Source organism: Dendrobium catenatum, unplaced genomic scaffold, assembly GCF_001605985.2.
Source record: "Dendrobium catenatum unplaced genomic scaffold, ASM160598v2 fragScaff_scaffold_840, whole genome shotgun sequence".
In the NCBI taxonomy this organism is placed as follows: Eukaryota; Viridiplantae; Streptophyta; class Magnoliopsida; order Asparagales; family Orchidaceae; genus Dendrobium; species Dendrobium catenatum.
The window spans coordinates 210,907-233,761 of record NW_021319302.1 but is presented as its reverse complement, the minus strand read 5'-3'; the positions used below and the strand labels follow the sequence as shown (position 1 = coordinate 233,761).

At 32.8% G+C, this 22,855-nt stretch overlaps 1 protein-coding gene across 2 annotated transcripts in view; it reads right to left on the bottom strand.

Moving 5' to 3' along the window:
* Positions 1–135: 135 nt before the first annotated feature.
* The window catches only part of LOC110092950 (methyl-CpG-binding domain-containing protein 11), a gene marked incomplete at its 3' end in the record, with an annotated part of 38,573 nt that continues 15,853 nt past the window's right edge, over positions 136–22,855 (bottom strand). The window contains 3 exon segments of one of the 2 annotated variants that reach the window (XM_020817668.2): positions 136–1,153; positions 1,254–1,404; positions 18,772–18,956. In XM_020817668.2, coding sequence (XP_020673327.2) covers positions 136–1,153; positions 1,254–1,404; positions 18,772–18,795 — 1,193 coding nt within the window. 2 annotated transcript variants of the gene reach the window in all.

The following is a 22,855-nucleotide window of genomic DNA, read 5'->3' as shown; positions in this document are numbered from 1 at the left end:
ATTATAATAGGGCATAATCGAAAGCAGTGAGGACGATTATATTACACCTATGCAAACAAAGGCAACACTAAATGGCTTCTCACTGCCAGATTCGATCTCATTCAAGCAATTGCTGAAGCCTTCTGTGGGCGGTTAGCAGTGGGAATAGCTTGGGAAGGAGAAACCTGCTCGCCTTTGTAATTATCATTTAGGAAGGAAGTCGCGTCTTTACTCTGCTCTCCATGTGCCTGTTTTTCCTGCTCATTTTCTTCCTTTCCAGATAGATTTACTGCAGATTCTTGATACACGTCATTTTTATTAGCTTCCACAGGCTTACCATTTGAATAAATTATAGCTTTAGCAGCAGAAACTTCCTCTTCTTTTACAGAAGCATCCTCAGCATCTGTCGGATCTACATCTTCTAAGCTCTTTGGTGCTTGTGTAGATATCTTACTTTCCGGTGCCTCATCTACTTCATCCAGTTTAGTGCCTTCATTTGAATCAATTTTAGCATAATTATTGCCCGAAATAACTTTAGCAGCAGCCTCTTCCGCTCCTATAACTAAACCCTCCACATCATCTTTCATATCAACATCTTCTATAGTCTCTAGTGCTTGTGTGGCTTCACCTTTCTCACTTTCTGGTGCCCCATAATCTACCTCTTTCTCCAGTTTGTTCCCTTCATTTGAATTTTCCTTAGCAGAACTATCCACCGCAATAGCTTTAGTAGCAGCCTCATCCTCAGCATCTTTCATATCTGCATCATTTACTCTCCCTAATGTATCTGTAGCAGTCTTCTCGCTTTCCGGTGCTTCATCCTCTACTACATCTGCATTTATATCATCTTTCTCATGTTTGGTTCCTTCATTTGAATGTATTTTAGAAGAACTATCCTCCGAAATAACTTTAGCAGCAGAAGCGTCATCCTTGCCTTCTTTTACTGAACTATCAACAGCATCTCTTACATCACCTTCTACTTTCTCTGCCGCTTTTGTAGCTACCGCCTCCTCACTTTTTGGTGCCTCATCCTCCACATGTTCATCTACACCATTTTTCTGTCTGGTTCCCTTCTTTGAGCTTGAAATCCTTCCTCGCTTCTTTGGAGGTTCTTCCTCCGGAGTCTCCATTGCCTTTGTCTTTTCACTAATTCTAGCAGATCGCCTTGGGGTATCACCTGTTTCACCGATCAAAAACATATTTTAAAGAGCACAACAGCAATCCGCAAACATCTATCTTGCAGATGTTATAGAAAAGAAGAGGAAAAAAGATGCTACCAGATCCCCAATCAAATTCTGAAGAAGAAGGGCCACCAGGGTGGGATCGAATATACTGGTCCAACTGTTTCTTGTTTCTAATCTCCTCACCAGTTGGAGAAATAAAAACTATCTCGTTCCTCTTTGGAGTTCCAGCCTTCCTTGGAGTAAACTGAGGTAGAAAGCAACGGTGAAAAAAAAAAATAACAATGGATAGAAAAAACAATTCAGTAAGTACAACAAGAAAATGCAAATCACCATCTATAATGAATAATGCAGTCCTATCCGATTACAAAAGGACAAATATCCAGAGCCATCCAAATTCCATTAGAGAATCATGTCGTCTAGTAATTTGAATTAAGAAAATGTGTTTACATGATAAATAAGCAACTTCAGGAATAATATTGCTAGTTTAAAATACAGAATGATTGAAACAATGGTATCTTCCTATTTTAAAAAGTTACAGCGGTTCGCACAACATGAATGCCTGTCAATACCTGCTAAGAAGCATGTGTATCTAATATTAAGTAAACAAATGTCAAAAATCAAACTTCATACATTCTGAGAAGCCTAATAATTATATAATAGATAGTCGAGGTTATGAAGTGTTCCTGCAAATTGAAAGATCGCAAAGGGTCATTCCCCATGAATGAATCTCCTGCTAATGAAAGGTTCGAGGGTCTGATGTCCACAATCTTACCCTTGCGTTGAATAAAAAGTATATTTTCATGACTCGAATTTGGGGCCTCAAGATTACATTGAGGGCAACTTAGCCTATTGAAAATAGCCATGGATCTATTTTGTAAATTAAAGATCCGAGTCCACATCTTTCTAATGCAAGATGATTAGTAGATAATATATCACCAAATAATCATAAATTAAAAGAAAAATAAGGTACTATGATTGGCTACTATAGTTGTCAATGGTATGTTGTGGCACAATGCAATCAAGCACATTCTTGCACCGTTGTTATGACGCAATAAAAAAGGTATGAAAAGGTGCCGTCCATTTGCAGACGAAGTGTGCATGGGGCTAGGCAATTACTTGCATGAGTAAGGCTATGAGAGCACTCACAACAATCATCTCATCAGCAAGTTCAAAGCTCGTCCACCTTTGCACCCACCTCCACCAATGATGCCCCTTCTGCAATCCCACATCTTCCCTCCATCCTATTTACTCTCATCATCTCAGATCATGTCATCCAATTAAGCAAACCCCTAGCCCCATCTGTCTAGTCAACTACCCCACAAGACATCTTGTCCACAAGAGTAATCAATAGTGCCCAATAATGAATCCTATCTATCCTATATGCACGTCTTTTTTGCATCTCAAGAATTGCAACAGGTAAGAGCAACCGACAACCCTAAATTGTTGTATGAGCAACCAACTGTCCCAAAATGGAAGTATTATTTTCTTCCTAACAAGTGTTTTTATTTTTAAATTAATTTATACTTGCAAGCAACTAACTTATGCATTTTTATTAATAGGATGGCACATATAAAAAATGGTTGAAAGCAATCCTTCACATGCAAATAGTAAAGACAAGCAAATTATGGTTTGTTCCTAATGGAAGAATTCTAACACTGAAATGTACAATTTATGGCAAGATAGTAAATGGTAGAAATAATAAGATAAAAGTGGGGCATATGAATGCAAAAAGTTATCCTTGTCCTCAACTTGTTAATAACGAAGCCAGATGATAGAAGAATGAGAAAATGGTCAAAATGGTCTCTCGACTCTTTATGAAAAACCAAAATAGTCCCCAATTATATTAAATGATCATTTTGGTCCATCAACCCATTAAAGAAGAATCAAAATAGTCCCACCATTGGACCATTTAGTATTTAGATACATTTTTAAGGACTTGAGAGACAAAAATGATCTTTTAATATAGTTGAGGACCATTTTTCTTCTTCATAAAAAATAAAGAGATCATTTTAGTCATTTTCTCATAGAAGAATAAAAAGAAATAACTTAAGGAGCAAAGAAATAAGAAAAAAGATGGGGAAAACACAAAAGAGTTGGGAACTAAAAGGTAATGAGAGATGAGACATAAACTATAACTTTGCAAAATGGATGTATTATTCTAAAATCTCTGCTAATGCAGTAAAATATGATAGTTTTTTAGCAATATTGGAGACAGATGAACAATTTAATCCTAGAATAAAACTTCATAGTTATCGTGAAATACAAGTTTCATTTTGCATAAGTTGGTAGGACACACATAAATTATTGTAACTTCATTCAAAAGATAATGTTTAGTTGTACTCTTATGATAGATGGTTGATAATCTTGAATTCATTCACAAAGAATGCCATAAAAATATTTGAGTTGATGAATAATTACATTGATCAACTCGAGAAGCATAATTTGATTCAAATTATCACTAACAATGCTTTAAAGAATGTTTTAGTTAGTAGAACACAAATTAGCATTTATTTAAATTTTTTCATTTGAATAAAAAAAGTTCTTAGTATAAACACCTAAGGTTTAGTACACAAATAAAATGTTTTAATGATGTCTTTCAAAAAATCGAGTTTCTATTTTTTCAGTTGAGTTTAATTAAATTTCATTACCTTATAGGGAGTTTAATTAAATTTCATTACCTTATAGGGAAGTTCCTGAAGGCAATAGGGAATTCTTTTTCAATTTACAAACCTATTCATTCAACTCCTCAAGTGTAAATTCTTACTTATATTGGGGAGAATCCAATACATCATTTTGAGCTATAAAGCAAATATTTGGCTCCACCTCATCAAATTCATAAAATGAGAATGAGCACATGTTTGAGTCCCCTTCGCTTTTCCTCCATAAACTTGTTATGCTTTGTTTTGCTTCTTACCTTTATAAAAGGGCATTCCCATCTAATGTGCCCTATCCTTATGTAGTTGTAGTAGATGGCTTCTTTCTTTTCGCCCAAAGCTTTAGAACTATTCTTCCTTGCCAACTTCATCTTTGCATTTTCTTCTTTTGGGCATTGAATCTCTTTGATACTAAAGCAAGCTCTTCATAAATGTCCTCATCATTTTCATTGACGTCCCATGCTTTAAGAGAAGTGGTTTTCAAGGCAATGCCTCTGAGACCACTGATGCAACTTTAGGTATTTAGACTTGACCTTGGAGTAATTTGTGGGATTTATTGGCAACAAATTTTAGTAATATATAATTCCCGAATGCCATGCCCTAATGCTTATCATGGAACTTTGATATTTCAGGCCTTCGCCTCCGAATTGGCTGCCAAAATCTTCTAACGGTGGGTCTCTAGGAATTGCATTGCCTAGATACTCACCATAAGTTTGGATATTTAAGGCCTTAATGACAAAGTTGGCTACAAAGACCTTATGGTGGCAAATTTTGATTAATTATATGGCTCATATGTCAGGCCCAACGTGCTGACTCTAAGGCTCAAATCTTGAAGTCATATTTTGAATCATCTTTTTTGAGATGTCATTTCAAGTTTTCAATTAAAAGGCTATCCATTACATGTATAAAGATGCTCTAATAGATGATTTGTGATTATTCACAACCCTCTTTGGGAATCCACTTACCTTATTGATATAGAGAGCCACCATATAGATGTAGGTATTGACCTTCTTAAATGCCATTGTGATTATCTAGTGAAATATCTCAAAGAGATGCATTTCTTATATTTCACATTTTGATTTTTACAATGTGATGCCCTTTGTATGACTCAAATTTTTTAGAGTTGATTCTTATATTGAAATGGCTATTCTGTTAAGTCCCTCGTTATTTTTTATTTGGAGGTTGTCTCAAACAAGAAATTTGTGGTTGGTTTCCCTACCATATTCTGAAAATCCTTTCTCCTTAATGGCAAAGAAGGATCTTATAAATGCATGTAAGAACTCATGGTTCTCCTACAACCATTGTGTGGTTTCTTGGTTGCCTCTAAGAAGGATTGTTTTATAATTCCTCTTAACCCACCATAGCAGTTCTAAGTATTTTTTGGGGGGGTTTGACAACCTTAGGAGTCTGCTATCGAGCCAAAGCTTATAGATTGCTCAAACCTTGGGTAAGCCTTTTCCTTCCGTTGGCTCTTCCTGTTTTTCCAACATAAAATGAAGCCAATTTGAAATAGATGTTATTTGAGAATTATCTCATTATCCTATTTAATCTTGAGCAATGCTTTAAAGATGGATATAACTCTCCCCAAACAAAGGTGCTAAAAATCTAATCATTTAAGAAAAGTCATCCCAACCATTGAGCCTACTTGGTGTGATGAGAAACTTAGGAGTTTCCCTTAGAGTGGACTATGATAAATAAACTACATTTCCCCTGATGTTAAAACAGTTTATTTAGATTAGATATGATACTTCATATGGGTGCAAGCCCTAATAATTAACAAACTCTACAATGCACAAAAATAAAATAAAATAAAGTAATCTATATTAAGGAGGTTTCTTGACTTAGATTTGGCATTTATATTTAAATTTAATTAATGGTGAATGATTTAGTAGATAGATGTACATCCCGACCAAGATCGTGTATTTAATTATATTGAATGTACAAGTAGAACAAATTCACAAAAATAAGAGGGTTTTTAAATCATAGCATCCATAGAGTTGGACAAGCAACCATAGTTTCCTACTTCAGGCGTCCTGAGATGATTATGTTTAATGTATGTGATGGGTGTTTTGAAGTCGAGCTATCAATATTGACATTAACTTTTTTACTAGTAAATGGTTGGTCATACCAACTTCAATCAATAGCTTAAAGGCACAAAGCATAGTTGCTTGTGGTTTATAAGTATTAAACTTATTTCCTTTTGGATCAAACCATTTTGAATAGCAAAGTGTTAGTTTCACAACCTAGCTTCATGCCGTTGCCTCTTGTTCAACCCTGCTCTTGTAAGCTACATTGTTGGCCGAATCATTGAATATGGTTGTCTGAGATACCCCCATGTCATGTAGCTCACACGAAATTCCCCTTTGAGACAAAAAGAAGAAAAATGTTTCTCAAATTGGAGAGATTTATTCTTCTTTTTTTTCTTTCTTTCTTTATTTTGATGCATGTGAGGAGCTTCTTGTAATTCACTATTTTTGGAAGACTCTTCTTGTTCAATCCATAAAGTGGTCCCACTAGCTGGGCCTTTTACCACACAATAGATCAACTCTTACCAATTCTTCTTGGTCATGGAAAAAGTTGATCAATGAGTTTTTTCTTCTCCCACACTCTTTCATTGCAAACATTCTTCCCCATTCAAGAATCATCATAACCGACAAGAGCTCAAAGGTGTGGCATGACTAATAATTGTCCACGAGGTTTACCTTTACTTGAAGAAGAGCGTCTAAGTCACATATCAAGCTTGCTTTGTGGAATTTTTTTTAATTGATAGGCTTATTTACGTGAGAGCTACCCAAGTTTAGCTTGAAGCTTGCATGAAAGAGAAGTCCCGAGAATTTAACAGTATTTGATGAGCTTGTCAGCATTGTGATGGCCTAAATTGATTTAGTTTGAGCTTATATCCAATGAAAGGCCAATATTCAGCATGGTTTGATTAGACTTTTTAGCTTTATGCCAACCCTAGTAATTGGGATAAGTTAGCAAGCATGCTTTTATATCAGCATGGTTAATTAAATTGGAGCATACAACAAGTGGAAAGCCTATAAGCGTGACTTATAACCTCAAGGATGAGTAAAGCCAAAAAAGTGCATATTATTAGATTTACCTTAAAGGTGGCCCGACAGAATAAGTTGGTTTGATTGACTTGTATCAAATGGGAAAAACTTTATGGGGATGTTTGATTGAAGGAAAAGTAAATGCGATGCATAATAAATATTTTACTTTTTAATTTTTTGGTGTTTGGTTGACCAACGAAGCAAAGTAAAATAAACTCGCAATATATTCAGAACTCCCTTTAGTTCATTTTTTTGCATAAAGTAAACTCACTCAAAACCAAGCAAGAAAAGAATTCAAGCGAGGGAGTAAGAGAAGCCCACGAGAAACCATTGTCGTTTCTTCGAGACCATAATCGTTTCTTCAGCCAAATCCCGCGAGACCATTAGCAAAAGCTTTTCATCTTTGGCTCCAGTAACTTCTTCGGCCAAATCCAGCGGAACCATCATTGTTTCTTCAAGTCCAATAGCTTCTACAGTTCCTTCATAGCTATTCGACTTCACTCCTCGACGATGTTCCCTTCCTATCAGATCAAAAGGTACGACATCTTACAGGAGCTCACTGGCAGTGAAAGTAACTTTCTTTCTTCCTTCCGCATGCTTCTTCGGCCAAATCCCATAAATCTACAAAATTTTAGGATCTCCTATTGTTCTAATATGATTTTAGGTTTGATTTGGTAATGTGGAAGCTTAAGATAGTAGGAGGAAGCCCATGGTAGATTTCTCCCTTCTGTTGAAATCATTTCTTCATTTACGCTAAGTTTACTTTACCCTCCATACACCCAACCAAACAGAAAAAATAGTTATCATGCATTCACTTTACAGACAACCAAATAGCCTCAATGTATTTACTTTACACTGTATTTGTTTTGCACTATATTTATTTTACACTACATTCACTTTACAACCAACCAAACAGCCCCTACATCCATTAAAAATACTTGCATTTTAATTTAAAGAGCTTGTTAGCTTTTCACCAACCCAAATTAATCTGAGTGAAACTTACATCAATTGGAAGTCTTATAAGTGAAACTTATAAGATTAAGAATACGAGAAGTCTATTGGAAAACACACTTTAAATTGTCATTCTAAATTTGGAAGGGATTATTAGGATCAATAATAGTTTATCATATAGGCCTAATGAACCTCAACCAACAACTATATATTTAATGGAAAATTTGTAGTTCTGAATTTAGAATGACACATAAAGATGGAGCTTACAATCATGTACCATGGGTAAGATAGCCCAAATGATGAGAATAACAAACTCGCCTTATAAAAAATAGCCTAATAAGGGAGACTCACTAGAAATCATGGATCAACTAGAAATTCGATAAAAAAAAGACTAGGAGCTTCGTCTATCAACTAGGTATGTGTCATAATTTTGAATAATGTTTTCATGATAATTTGGATTACATATATGCCTATAAGCCATTTATAATCATAGAAGAAGGTCATGTATTTTTCTTCTCATTTAAACATATATTTTATGAATTATGCCTCAATAGCCCATTTTGAATTCATCGGGATGCCTTCTGGTGTCTTACATGCCTTTATCACCACTTCCTCATACATCATCTGAAGATGTGCGAGCTATTTCTGAGAATTTTATGCTCCATAAGCATCTTATGAAAAATGTTAGCACAACTATGAATGTGCTAGAATGAATTGGTACTTAACTATTGTTCATATGTATTTTGTTCAAGAGAGAGGACAATTTGTAGAAAAACTATTTCTACAACCAACCAATGATGGGTGCAAGTGCAATTTTTCAAGAAACATATATATTTTATTGTTGTTCAAGAGAGAGGATGACAAGAGGGAGCAGGAATGCAGACTTATTGGGCAATAAAAGAGGTTAAGGAAACCAAGAGAGATTTCATGCCAGCAAGAAAATGAGAAATCAATGATAAGCATGAGGAATATGAGGGTGATGCATAATGACTTGCAATTACAATGATTGTAGCTAACTAGTCGATTAAAGTGATGAGAGAGGGCACGGATGAGGTTGTTGAATGAGGGTTGGATGTGAAGCATATTCTTTTTTGTAAACATTTATTTTTGGTAGAGCATTCATAACCTTTCTTTAATTTTTTTACAAAAAAAGCCAAGTGTTTGGTTTTAGCTATGCAAAATCAATTTAGAGGTTCTATTTTTAATGTCATCAGAAATATTTAAAAAAAAAGGATATATACCCAAGTTTATCAGTAAGTTTTAAGAAATCCAATGCAAAAGGTAATAATGGGCCTATTGTTTGGAACTTCAGGTAGAGATGTAATATATGCATATATGAGAAAACTAGAGAATGATGAATGCAAAGCCTCACAAGTATAACAATACCACATCCAAATGAAATATAAATACATCACCTCACCAAAGGGAAATTTCAGATATGCACCGAAGCAAAATGTCATCGCCAATGTAACAGGCAACTCTAATGCCTGCCACTGAGAATAGGTAACCAAGCCCACCAAGAGAATCTAAAGAAATATAATGTAATTTCTTATCCATTATCCACCTATGGCTCTGAAATATAATGTAAGTCATGAATATTTAATGACAAGTAGGCCAAGTAGGCCTCGAAAAGTTATTAAAAGATCATAACTAAATTATAAACAAACCATAAGAATCTTAAACCTTCCAAGTAATGAAAGTTCTTCATACTAAGGGGTATTTGATTTTTTGAAAGTATGATTTAGAAAATGACGAAATTTGATAATTCCATCATTTGGTTTAATGTAGTTAGAAACAACGAATGATTTCAACTCCATAAACCCCCACAAAATCTAGTCAAACATAATTATTTCATTTTTCATAAACAAAAAACAGAACAAAATCATTTTTTCCTTAAACATGTTTATATACAACTAACCAAATAAACCCTCAATTTCAAATACAAAATACTTAATTCAAGTGATGGCCTCTCCATCTCAATAAGCAAGACTATCAGGCCACCAACTTCAGGTCCCATTGTTCATAGGTCAAAAACACATAACAACAATTTTTAAAATCCCACAATCTATAAACAATATTATAATTCCAAATGGAATTAAAAATTATATATTGATTCAAGAATTCTAGGAACGTCAAGAGGGAAAATAGTGAGCTAAGCTCAGTTATTATTTACCTCCCCAAAAATCAATGAAAGATGAATGAAAACATGAAGAGGGGGTGAAAGATTTCTTTAGTGATCTTTTGGTTGACAATCCTCATAATTAGTAACAATTAATCCTACCATTAATAAACATTACAGTTGAAAATTCAAGAGCGAAAAAAGGAAAAGAAAAGATATGGAGGGGTTGTTTCCCAACAAATACCGGTGAGGATACTCACTAATCAAACTCCTCAACTGTAATGAGATCAAGGGATGAAATCCTCTAAGAGGAAGAACAAGAATGAATACGGGGAATATTAAAAGAAGAAAAATTAAAAAAAAAAAAAATTAGACTTTAAAGCCATTAATTACCAATTAAATTTTTAACAAGGGTCTTTAAATAAAGACTCCTCTCTTAAACCATCTCCCCATCAAATCCCTATTGCATGTGTAATCATTCAAGCAATCTGTAACTCTTCAAATCAAAACTAGCCCTAATTAATATTATCAGTGAGACAACTACTGAAATAAGCGAACCATTTGAGCATGAAGAAAATATTTAGAAGATAAAAAAACTTAGATTTTGTTGAATTAAAAGTGAATGTATGATATATAACTTTTGTGGATGTGATATCATATCAACAATGATCAATCAATATTATTAGAAAATAAAGTGATTTTTAGATTGATATGCTCAAGTTTATTGGATATATTGTATAGAGGAATAAGGATTAAGTGAGAATATAACTTCTAGAGTTTAGTCAAGATGGTTAAAATAGTCCAATACCTCAATTTAAATATTATGTAGGTTTGAAGATAAATTTTATAAAACTATAATAACACCAGTTATGTTATCTTGATCCCCAATATTAGGTAGTAAAAATTGAACTAGGAGAAAAAAGTAAGTCAAGATGATGTATCAAATCTAAGAAAGTTGAAATAACAAACGGTTTTATTAGAAGGATAGAGGGAGTATAACCAATTCAATGATGGGTAGAGCAAAATAAGATCAAATGATCAGGATACATACAAAAAAGTGTAGAAAATACACCCATAAGACAAATATATCAAATTAATGTAAAAGTATTAATAAGATAAAAAGGCACGGCCAAACTAACATGAATAAATGCAATATAAGAAATTTTATGACATATTGGTTCAAATGTTGCAAAAAAGTACACAATCTTAAGGCAATATAGTCGTTCAATGCATTAGAAATGCTAAGCAACACCCTCAACGCCCGTCCAACTGAAATAAGGCACTAGAAAGAAATAATTATATCACTGATAAACTAATTTTAAGTATGATGAACATTTTTTAACAATATATAAGCCAAGGTAAATAATGAATTTTCAAGCTTAATTGCATTCTAAGTTCAAAATGCATGGTAAATAGATTAACTTTAAAAAGTATAATAAACCTTGGTGAGCTCTTGGCTTTTTATTTTGATTTGCTGTTTTCTTCCTTCTCCACCACCTCCCCACTACACCCGCCCCTTTCTCCCCTTGCAGCAGACCCAGCAAATCCACATCCACCCGACCCGCCCTCTCCCCTTTCACGTCCCTGCAGCCGACTCAAACCCAAGCCCCAATCCCGCCAGCCTCCCCTCCCGTCCCCCTCTTGCCGCAAGCTGGACAAGCCGCCGAGTCCCAGCACCAACCCGCCCCCTCCACTACAGTCGGCAATCCTCTTCCCCCTTGGCTAATCCCGCCAGTTTCTGTGCAGTGAAAACGTTTGAATTCAGCCATCAAATTCTAGTTAATGCCTTCCTAATTTGGCTCATCAAATTAGTAGGCAATTGATTAGGAGTAATTACCTGAATTTGAATTCGAATTTTCCCTCCCTCCCTATGTGAAACTTCCCTAATCAATTAAAACCGGAAATTAAACTTCATATTTTAATTAAATCATTGGGGTCCACAAAATTAATCAAATTTCCCCTCTCTTTCTCCTTGCTTGGCCGGCCCCTTCCACCTAGCCTTTCTCTCTCTACTTGCCACATAAGCACCCATTAATTCCCCTTCTTAATTCTCCCTAATACCCGCCCCTCCTAATTCAAATTTTGGGAGGTTTTCATTGCAATTAATCTCTCCCTCCAAACAAAGAGAAATCTGAAATTCAAAATCAGAATTTTCTCTTGTTCTTCTCTAGTTCACGGCCACCTCTTTCCCTTGTCATCTCCCCGCCCTTCCTCGATGTTGAATGGCGGATCCGGAGCTTGAGTGGGGGTTAGTTTTCCACGCCGACGGGAGCATCGATATCCTACGCTCTCCTTGCTTCGACGTAGGATTTGAAGACAACGCCACAATCGAAGAGTACTTGGAGCGAGTCGTCCCGATCCTCGCAAGTATTTTTGACCGACAATTTCATGGTTACACTTGGACTATCATTGGACGCCATCCGCCACCACCTTCTCCGGTGAATACCTTTCCGGCAACAAAGTCTTTCGTCGCCTTCATCGTAGTGGTGCTCTTCATCCTCGTATGGTTCTTCCTTCTCCGCTAAAACCCAAGAGTGAACGAGAGAGAGAGAAAGGGTACTTAAGGTGAACTTCTTTATTATTAATTGTGGGATTTTTGTTATGAGCATTTAAGTGTTTCCTTTATCTTTGAATGATATGATTGGTTTGGTTAACTCAAAGCACATCTTCGCCTAAGCAAGTTAACTACTTTGAACGATTTAACCCTTTACTTTTGTTGGTAATTAAAATTTGTCATGACACGCTTTGAATAATCTTTATTTTAATTTCCGAACGCAATTCCTGCATTGATTCACATCAGATATCCTATTTTCCCTCGTATCTATCCCATCTTTGTCATCATTCATGCTATCTTTTCTATTAATAAATTTCTTGCCCTCCATTTCTTTCTTCATCTCCTAAAACCCATCTTCTCCATCCTCAAGTTATATAATTAGAACTTAAAACTTATGAACCAATTATTTGTGCAACTCATTTCCAATTGCACATCCATGTTTAAATACTCCTAATGCTCATTAACATCACATTATATCAAATCAACATCATAAAAGACTAATTCATCTTTCACCTTTGATCTAATAGGATCTCAATGTCATCAATTGTTTGAAATTTTATTGAGCATTCCAAAATGATTTAGAAGCTTCTAAACACTTGCTAGAATTTTCAAAATGCCTTAAGCTCCTGTATGCTAAAGAGAAGAATCTTTATGAGAATAATCAAGTCCTTCCAAAATAGTCTAGTACAGTGGCTTCACAATTTTCAATTCTCTAAAAAGATGACATGGATTTTGGACAGTGGCGTCAAAGTAACAACCAATTAAACCCATAATGCAAAGAGCCAACCAAGTGGTGAGAAATTCAAGAAATAGCAAGAATTCTCTAGGTAAGCGTTGCACATGCTACAAGTCATTGCTGAAATAATGTCCATCATGTAATGATGAAACTTGCTAGGAACTTTTTCTAAAAGAGAAAAGGGCTAAAATAGTCCCTCAACTCTTTGTGAGGGGCAAAAATGGTCCTTAGCTCTTTTAAGGGACCAGTTTGGTCCCTCATTAAATCAAAAGGTAATTTAATCATTTTTAATTAAATTATTTATTAAATATAATTTTCAAGTAATAATAATTTTTATAAAAAACTTGTATTAATATTTCTTTAATAAAAAATTTTATTAATAATTCTAGTTTTAATTTCAAAAATTATTAAAAATTCTAGTTTTAATTTAGGATCATTACAGACTAGAATTATTATTAATTTAAAAAAACTATTACTTAAAAATTATATTTAATAAATAATTCAATTAAAAAATGACCCAAATACCCCTTGATTTAATAATTAATTCCAAAATTTAATGTTATGACCAAAAAGGCCTCTTTATAAGGAGTTGAGGGACCAAATTAGTCCCTCAAAAGAGTTGGGAACCATTTTGATCATTTTCACTTTTCTAAAATAAATGAACCAACAGATGTCAGGATAGGATTCAAAATACGACCAATAGAACCATCAGAAATGCAACCATGCAAGAACCGAATAAAGGATATAACAATAAATTTACTTGTACTGGAGCTCCAAACAATTTAAGTTAAGACATAGCATTAGCAAGTAGAATAATCAATTCCTCCAAATCTCTTCTAAGTGATGGAGGAATACTCCTTTTCTAACAAATGCACCAGTTCGTAGTGTTAGAATATTGGGATCTAATGTTGTACTTCATAGATCAAATAAATCAACAAATGGGAACGTTAGCCACCTAATTTTCCATCCATATCTAACCAAGTGCCATTTCAACTTTCTAGGCAACATTAATTAAGAAAGGTTCAAAAGTTCTAAAGACAACCAAGATTAAAATTAGAGCTACTGTCATGCTCCTTCGACCAAAACTTTATCATATTATTACTTTTTAAATATTTGGCTTGAATGATTTCACAACCAATATACGATTCCACCCACTTAGCAAGCAAAGTAATGCGAAATTTCCTCAAATTAAAAATAAATACACATAAAACATCTTTAGATATGCACAAAGGTTTCCATTTACCTAAATTCAACCGATTCTCCTCCCCACTACCATTCAAAAAAAAGTTTCCTCCAATTGCTTCTATTCTCTTAATCAACCAATTAGGAACCTAAAAAGAGAAAAAGTCAAGAGACATTACAGTAAACACTACGTTAATAAGGATAACTCTACCAAAACACTATGTTAATAAGGATAACTCCACCACCTGATAAATATTTGTCGTTCCAACTAGTCAACTTCTATCTGACTTTATCAATAATAATAAATAATCAAAGAATCTTATCAATCTGTTTAGAACAAAATAAAACACCAAGGCATTTAAAGGGCAACCTCTTCAAAATAAATAAATAAAAAAGATTTAATATGCATTCACCTTCCTCAAATAAACCATCAAAGACTTTAAGACTAGCAATGTCTTCAAAAAGCAACAAAGTCGTTTAAAGATAACTATTTTGTCAAAAATTAGCTGCAAAAACAACCAAAATATCATCTACAAATTGAATGCTATTAATAGGAGGATCATAAAACATGAGAAAGACATTATACCATAGATCAGTGGTGCTTAAGAAGGGGTTTAATAATGAGTAAAAATGTGATAATAATGGCAAGCAAGTAACAGATCTCTCTAATGAGCTTCACAATGGCTAGAAAGGGCCCTAAAAAGTACTTGTGTGGTCATACTAAATTGTGATTTTCATTATCTAATCATCAAGTATTTCTGACACATGTTCCATCCAAAGCGAGTGCAGTGTTAAATAAGCACTTCCATTGCAAGGTCCGAAGTCATAGATGAGAAAAGTGGAAGGTTGCGTTAGGTAGTCAACAATCAGTGTAAAACTTGTCAAATAATCATGAAATAAATCATTAAAAATAATATTTAATGTTAGGGCGCTCCTTGAAAATGATGTGTTGTATGGCCTTAATAAAGCAAGAAGTGTGCAAGGGTCATTACATCGGCACCCAAGTGTAGTGTCAAATAAGCAAGAGTTCTCACATCATGGATGAATGTGGGCAAAAAAGCTAATCCATGAAATTAGAATTGGGATAAGAGCATGGAATATAAATTTTCTTACAAACAAATTAATAGAATTAATAGATATTATGATTCATAAGAAAATAAATTTTCTATGTATTAAAAAAATTAAAATGGTTGGAGAGAAGGCTAAGGAGATTCATAGTTTAAAATCTAAACTATAGTATTCAGGTAGGAGTCATACAAGAAATGGTGTATGTGTACAACAAGATCAAGCCTTTGTCCCACTATATGGGGTCGGCTACATGAATTCTTTTTCGCCATTGTGTTCGATTAAAAGTCAAATTCTCATTTAATGGTGTATGTGTGATTATAAAAAATAGTTTGAAGGATAATGTTGTATAAATAATAGAATTGGAGATAGAATTATAGCTTTAAAAATTATTGTTGATAATAATATTATACATATTATAAGTGTTTATGCTCCTCGAGTGGGTTTGGATATGTGTTCAAAATTAAAATTTTAGAATGACTTAGAAGAATAATACAAAAGATACCATTTGAATAAAGAATTTTTATTGAAGGAGATTTAAATGGACATATTGTTAGAGAGAGAAGATTTTAAAAATATTCATGATGGTTATAAGTTTGGAGCTACTAATGAAGGTGGAATGATCATATTAGATTTTTTTCCCAGCATAAGATTTTGTAATTGTTAATACCTTATTTAAGAAAAGAAATGAGCATCTCATCACTTATAAGAATGGGTATAGTAAAACTAAGATTAATTATTTTCTTATAAAAAAATTTAGATCATTTAGTTGCAAAGATTGTAAAATTATTCCGAGTGAAAGTTTATATACTTGGTATCGCTTATTAGTTTTGGATTTTAAAATGAAGGAGTGGAATATGAAAAATAAAATAAAATATTGTCCTAGGATTAGAAGAGGACATTTAAAGAATACTAAAAAATATATTTTTTAGAATAACATTCAAGATCTTAAAAGTTGACTGTGTATGAGGAAGCTAATATTATAAAAAAAGTAGTTAGTGATATTAATAATATTGTAAAAGATATTTTGCAGTATCAAAATGAAAAACTTCTAATAGTAAAAAGAGTTGATTGTGATAGTTTAAGCGTAAAAAGTCAAAAAAAAAAGGAAATATATAAAGAGGCTCGTAATGAGTCAAAGAAAGTAATATATGATGCAAAGAATTTAACATTTAATGATTTATATAATATATTAGAAACTAAGGAGGAAGAAAGATATATAATAAGTTAGCCGAGCAAAACGATAGGAGAAATAAGGATTATGTTCAAGTGAAGTGCATTAAGGATGAAGATCAAAAAGTGTTTTTATTAGAAGATGATATTTAACAAAGGTGAATGAGATATTTTGATAATTTTTTCAATGAAGATGGAGAGAAAACGATTGACTTTAGTGACCTTAGCACCCTAAATGAAAATAATAATTTTTTTATCGGCTTATTAATCGAGAGGCTTTAAAGAAAATGAAATGTGAAAAAACTATTTGACCTAGTGATATTCAAATAGATGAATGGAAAAGCTAAGAAGATGAAGGAATATGTTGACTTATAAAACTTTTCAATACTTTTTTGAATACTTAGAAGATACCAGATAAGCGGAGAAGTGTGTTGATTTCTATTTTTAAGAATAAAGATAATGCATAAGAGTGTCGTCTTAGATGGTTTGGTCGCATAAACATCGGCCTTCTGATGAACCGATTATAAGAGTAGATGTATAATATTTGGCCTAGGTTATGAAAGGTAGAGGTAGACCTAAGAAGGCTATGTTATAACATTTTAGAAAATGTTTGAAATGATATTTTTTTATTATATTTAAATGACTCTTAACAATACACAATGAAGAAAAAGGATTCATGTAGCCAACCCCAGGTAGTGGAATAAAGGTTTGATGTTGGTATTGTTCCATCAAAAGTAGGTAGGATTTTACAACAGAAAAATATCGAATAAAATGTATTGATATAATAATAAGAAACCAACCTCCAAAACAATGTCAATTTGATAGATCTAAAAAATGTCATTCATGATATGCATGGTACAAATTCACACTTGATTGTTTCTCATTACACCAAAAAATATAAAAACACTGTAAATATTTTTAGAAAATTAACCCTAAAACCAAATTTTAAAAGGTCATGCAAGACCTTTTTCTTAGGTAAATCTATATAGTTCAAGCATTTCTTAAAAGCAAACAAAAGCATTGATTCAACAAATGAAAGGACATGTTTCCACAGCATTTCCAACTAAATAGCACGGCCACTTCCTATTCAAACATTTGTTAGGGACTCATACACCCAAACTTTAATCTTGTAAAGTAATTAATAGTTCGTGACAATACCACTGCAGCCACAGTTGCCAATATCACCCATGTTTACTCCGTCTCCAATTTTACATTTCAAAAATACCTCCACCACCATCAAAGCATCCCTTCGTTCCACTAAGACAACTTCCTCTCAGCCAAAAGGATCAGAAATGCTCAAAGCCTGAAACTTCAAAATTCCTAATGTCATATATGCCATTGGATTTGATAGTATGTATTTGTCAAAAACATCAGCCTTGAACACCTGTAGAACAAGATATAGACATACTTTTGACCACTATTAGTACATTCAACTCTGTTCTGTTAAGAGAAAAATTCCATCTAAGGTCTCTCAATAGAAATTGACAACTTATTAGGCTTCCTTTAACATATTTCCAAGCTATTGTTTGATAATGATTATAGGTATTCTCTCAATAATGAAATGCATCTTTTTTTTTTCTTTTTTTTTTTTAATGATGAAATGCATCTAAATGCAAGTGCAACTACTATTAGGTATTGCACATGTTTATAGTATATAACTAATCACATGTCCTATGTAAGTTATTCAAAAAAATTTAGGGCATGTAAGTGGTTTGTCCGATCCAAGCGTGTATCTGCACATCAGGTTTCTTAAGTTCCTCCAGTATAAAAAAAAAATGTCTTACTTCCATAACTTAGGAACCTTTTAACTAGAACATAAGTCCTCTGAAGTATACTTAACAAACAAAGGATTGCATGAATATGGTTTGGATTAGCTTAACATGGAACAACAATATAAGTGTATGGAATGAAAAAATTCACAACTATCCGCACTTTTGGTTTCTTAAGTTCCTCCAGCATAACGTGAATTGTTACTTTCATAAGTTAAGAACCTTTTATATCAGCATCCCAGTCTAAAATTCACTAAACATACAAATGATCACATGCATATGGTTTGGATTAGTTGTTAGAATGGAACAACAATAGAAATTCAAAGAACGAAAAAAATTCACGTGTCACTCTTACCGTATTCAGCTTTAACCATTTCATAGTCTTGCACTGAAACTTAGGACTCCTTCCTCTTGTTTATATCTGCTATCATTGAGGAAGTGCCAAAAATGCCAAATTACTGAATGCGGTCTCCTAGCATATTCCTAGCTGCAAGAAGCTTCATTGGTATATTTTCACAACCTTCTCTAGCCTTCACCCTCCTGTTTCAAGGAAAAACATGCAGAGCCTCTGCTTAAATTTCTCCTTTACATTTTCTTACAAGCAGAATTGCTTCACAGCTTTTCCAAAATTGCAATAAACCAAAGTTACATAAAAACGAGAAAATGGTAACTCACTCCCTCAGAATTCAATTAATACACAATCACCTAAGAATGCCTGATGATGCAAACCAGAAAGGAACATCTACACCACATGGAAAGGCCAGAGGAGTGCACAAACATTTATAAATTGAGAAAGCATCATCATCATAAGCCTCATCCCATATATTTGACATTATTTTTACGAATCCTCATTATCTAGTCTATCCTATTGTGCGTTGACTGAGGTGCAAAGTCTATTCTACGCTATTTTTTAAAAAAATCCATCCACATCACATTTCCCTCCCCTTTTTAATCCTGGCAGTAATTTTGTGTACCACTCTTATGGGTGCATGGTCTACCCTTTGTTATGTGTATGCAAACCACATAAAGATATTATTCACTACCTTCAGTTGAATTATATTCATAAAATCTCTTTAATACGAGCATTCCTTAATCCATCTATTTTAATTTTCCCACATTAATCTTAACATTCTCATTTCTACAATGCTCATTTTTCTGATCAATGACTTTTTCACTAACATGCAAATTTATACAACATTCTTCATAATATTCTCATATCAAATAATACTCCTAAGATACTTCCTACATTTTAACAACCCAACGTCAACTCTATAACTATATTGGCATCCATATCTTTATGTTGTTATATGCTGCATCCACAATACTTAAACATATCACACCTAAATATTAATTTATATCCAAATACTATTAAACATAATTGTTAATATCACAATATTAAAATTGCATATCATATACTAAGCTTTATTCTACTAATCCTAAGCTCTATATCTTCTAAATATTTCATCTAATCTTCTTATATGCCAATTCTGAATTCAAAGAGCTCTGTAAGTTCAGAACATGAACATCTAAAAATCATTGGATCATATGAAAATTGTTAGCAGAGGCATGCAGCTTCCCAAATGCAGGAACAGCCAACTTTAGAATTGAAAGGCGCATGAGCATTGAAATATTTACTATCAGAGTTAGGTAGAGCAAAGAAACTCAAAATCAAAGTCTAAGGCTGAGGCTAGTCAAAAGTTAATGAGATTAGAATTTTGTTAGAAGTCGGCAAATTTTATGATCTACAATTAATGCTTAAAATTCTAACATAGAACATTGCATACATAATTATGATAATTCTAGAAAGATGAATACATTGTAAAAAACTAGTAAATTGAAGCTGCACTGAAACTGAATTGTTCGTTTTCAGGCCCCTTACAAACAAAAAATAAAGACAAGTAATGCAACCATGATCAGCTTTAAAAAGCCCCCAAGAAAAACAAAAAACAAGCTTGCATTTTTTCTATGGACATGCCACAAACAAACAGGCATAAACCTGCATGAAAAGTGAAAGAAAAGATAGATCAACATCATTAGTCTTATCCCAACCATTTTCATTCATTCCTGCCACTTTTTACACGGGGATTCAACTTATTCTATGCATATCTTTGTGCACAACTTCTAATCATACTAATTTAGTCTACCCATTTCATTTTCAAATCCTTCAACAATAACTTTATCTTACGCATCTTATGGGTGTACTTTTTACCCTCCTTTGTGTAGATGTTCAAACCACCCAAGCATATTTTTTCACTAGCTTATCTTCTACAAAATGCTTATCCCAACATCCATATAATATTAGTATTCATAAACTTATACATATTCTAATTTTCCCACATTGATCTTAACATTCTCATTTCTACAATGCTCATTTTTCTGATCAATGACTTTTTCACTAACATGCAAATTTATAAAACATTCTTCATAATATTCTCATATCAAATAATACTCCTAAGATACTTCCTACATTTTAACAACCCAATGTCAACTCTATAACTATATTGGCATCCATATATTTATGTTTCTATATGCTGCATCCACAATACATAACCCTATCACACCTAAATATTAATTTATATCCAAATACTATTAAATATAATTGTTAATATCACAATATTAAAATTGCATATCATATACTAAGCTTTATTCTACTAATCCTAAGCTCTATATCTTCTAAATATTTCATCTAATCTTCTACCATTTCCTTTAATTCAATCTTCATCGCATCAATTAGAAATATATAATCTAAAGCGCATAAAATAATGCCCTCAAATTAAATATCCTCTACAAGCATCTCCATAATAAATACAAAAGATATAAAGTTAAAGGAAATACTTAATACAATCGGACTATAATTAGGATAACTTTAATCGCTCTGAAATGACTACAAGTACTTGTCAATGGTCCATCATGCTTATTTTAAATAATTTCAACATAACTTCAACACATAAATTTTTTTCTTAAATGCGAACTCAATCTAGTTAACCGAAAATCTTATTAAGATCAATTAAAGCCAATATGAATAACTTTTCTCTGCCATTTATTCTTTTTTTATAAATATTCATAACAAAAATAAAATCAATGGTAGATCTTCCGGGCATAAAATCAAAATAAATATTTGAAATCAATGTAATTTATCTAGTCTGTGTTCCAATATTCTCTCATATAATTTTATTGCATGGCTCAAAAGATTAATTCCTTTATATGGCTCAAACTAGTATTAAAGCTTTGCCTTCATGCATCTTCTTTAGAGCTACCATTTTAGCATTTTCAGATCAACTTATAATACCAACTTAGGGTTAAGAATTATATTTAAAACTCAAATCTTGTACAGCAATCCCTTTGAATTTTAATCAACTCGAAATCAATTTGCTTCATCTCAATGATGGTTGGCTCAAAAGTACTTTGGTTTAATCACACACTCAAATCAAAACAGACGTCAAATTGAAATAGATCAACTTCAGCTTATTTTGAATGAGACAAGGACTAAAATCAAAATTCATGTCAATTGAGGTTGAATCACTAAAACACGAGTCAATATCACCCCACTATACCTTATTATTTTGCTCAATAAGCTCTTCTAAAATATTTTTTTTTCTTAAAACTCTCATTTAATAATTTTTCATAAAAATATGTTCATCTTTATTTGCCATTTTAAACTTTAATTAAGATTGTTCTATCTTCACTTCTAATGCATCTAACTTGATTGAAGTTTTTAGATCTTTTATTGCTACTTTAGTTATTTTAAATCTCGGCTACTTTTTTGGTACCTAGCCTCTTGTATAAATATAGATTTCACTTTATCAACGTCACCTTTAAAGCAAATTTTAACTTTCATATAGCCATTATGCATGAATGGCATTCTTTTTATGTCACTTCTTAAAAGTCAATTGCTTTTCTTTAAAAATCTATTGTACATCGTCACTCCATCATTAAATCTCTTTATTATTAATGTATGATCTATTTCAAGACTATTAAAACATCTATGGCAATCATTCAATGGAATTAACCATCTTATCACTCAGTAAGTTTGATTCAACTAAGAAATTCCAATTCTCCTCTCCAACAAACCCATCTTGAAAGACTAACTTATCACCAATCAAACTCCACCATCTTATTCTAGGAAAGTTTCCTTTGATCATTTGATTTATGATCTTAAGATATAAATCTGGAACTATTACTATATGGTGCATGGTAAAGCTTTATCCAAGAATCACCTTGAAGTCTTCACCAAGAAAAATATATATATTCTTCATATTATAAAAGTCTGCAATTTGGTGGCTCCAATTCTAGAATTAATGAAGTGCTATGCTTGTCTTTTAAAATACATATTGTTATTAAAAGATCATATACAACTATTAAATTAAATACAGCACTCATCATATCTTATATAACTTCTTTCATATCAATCACCATTTTTATAGCCCGTCATACAATAA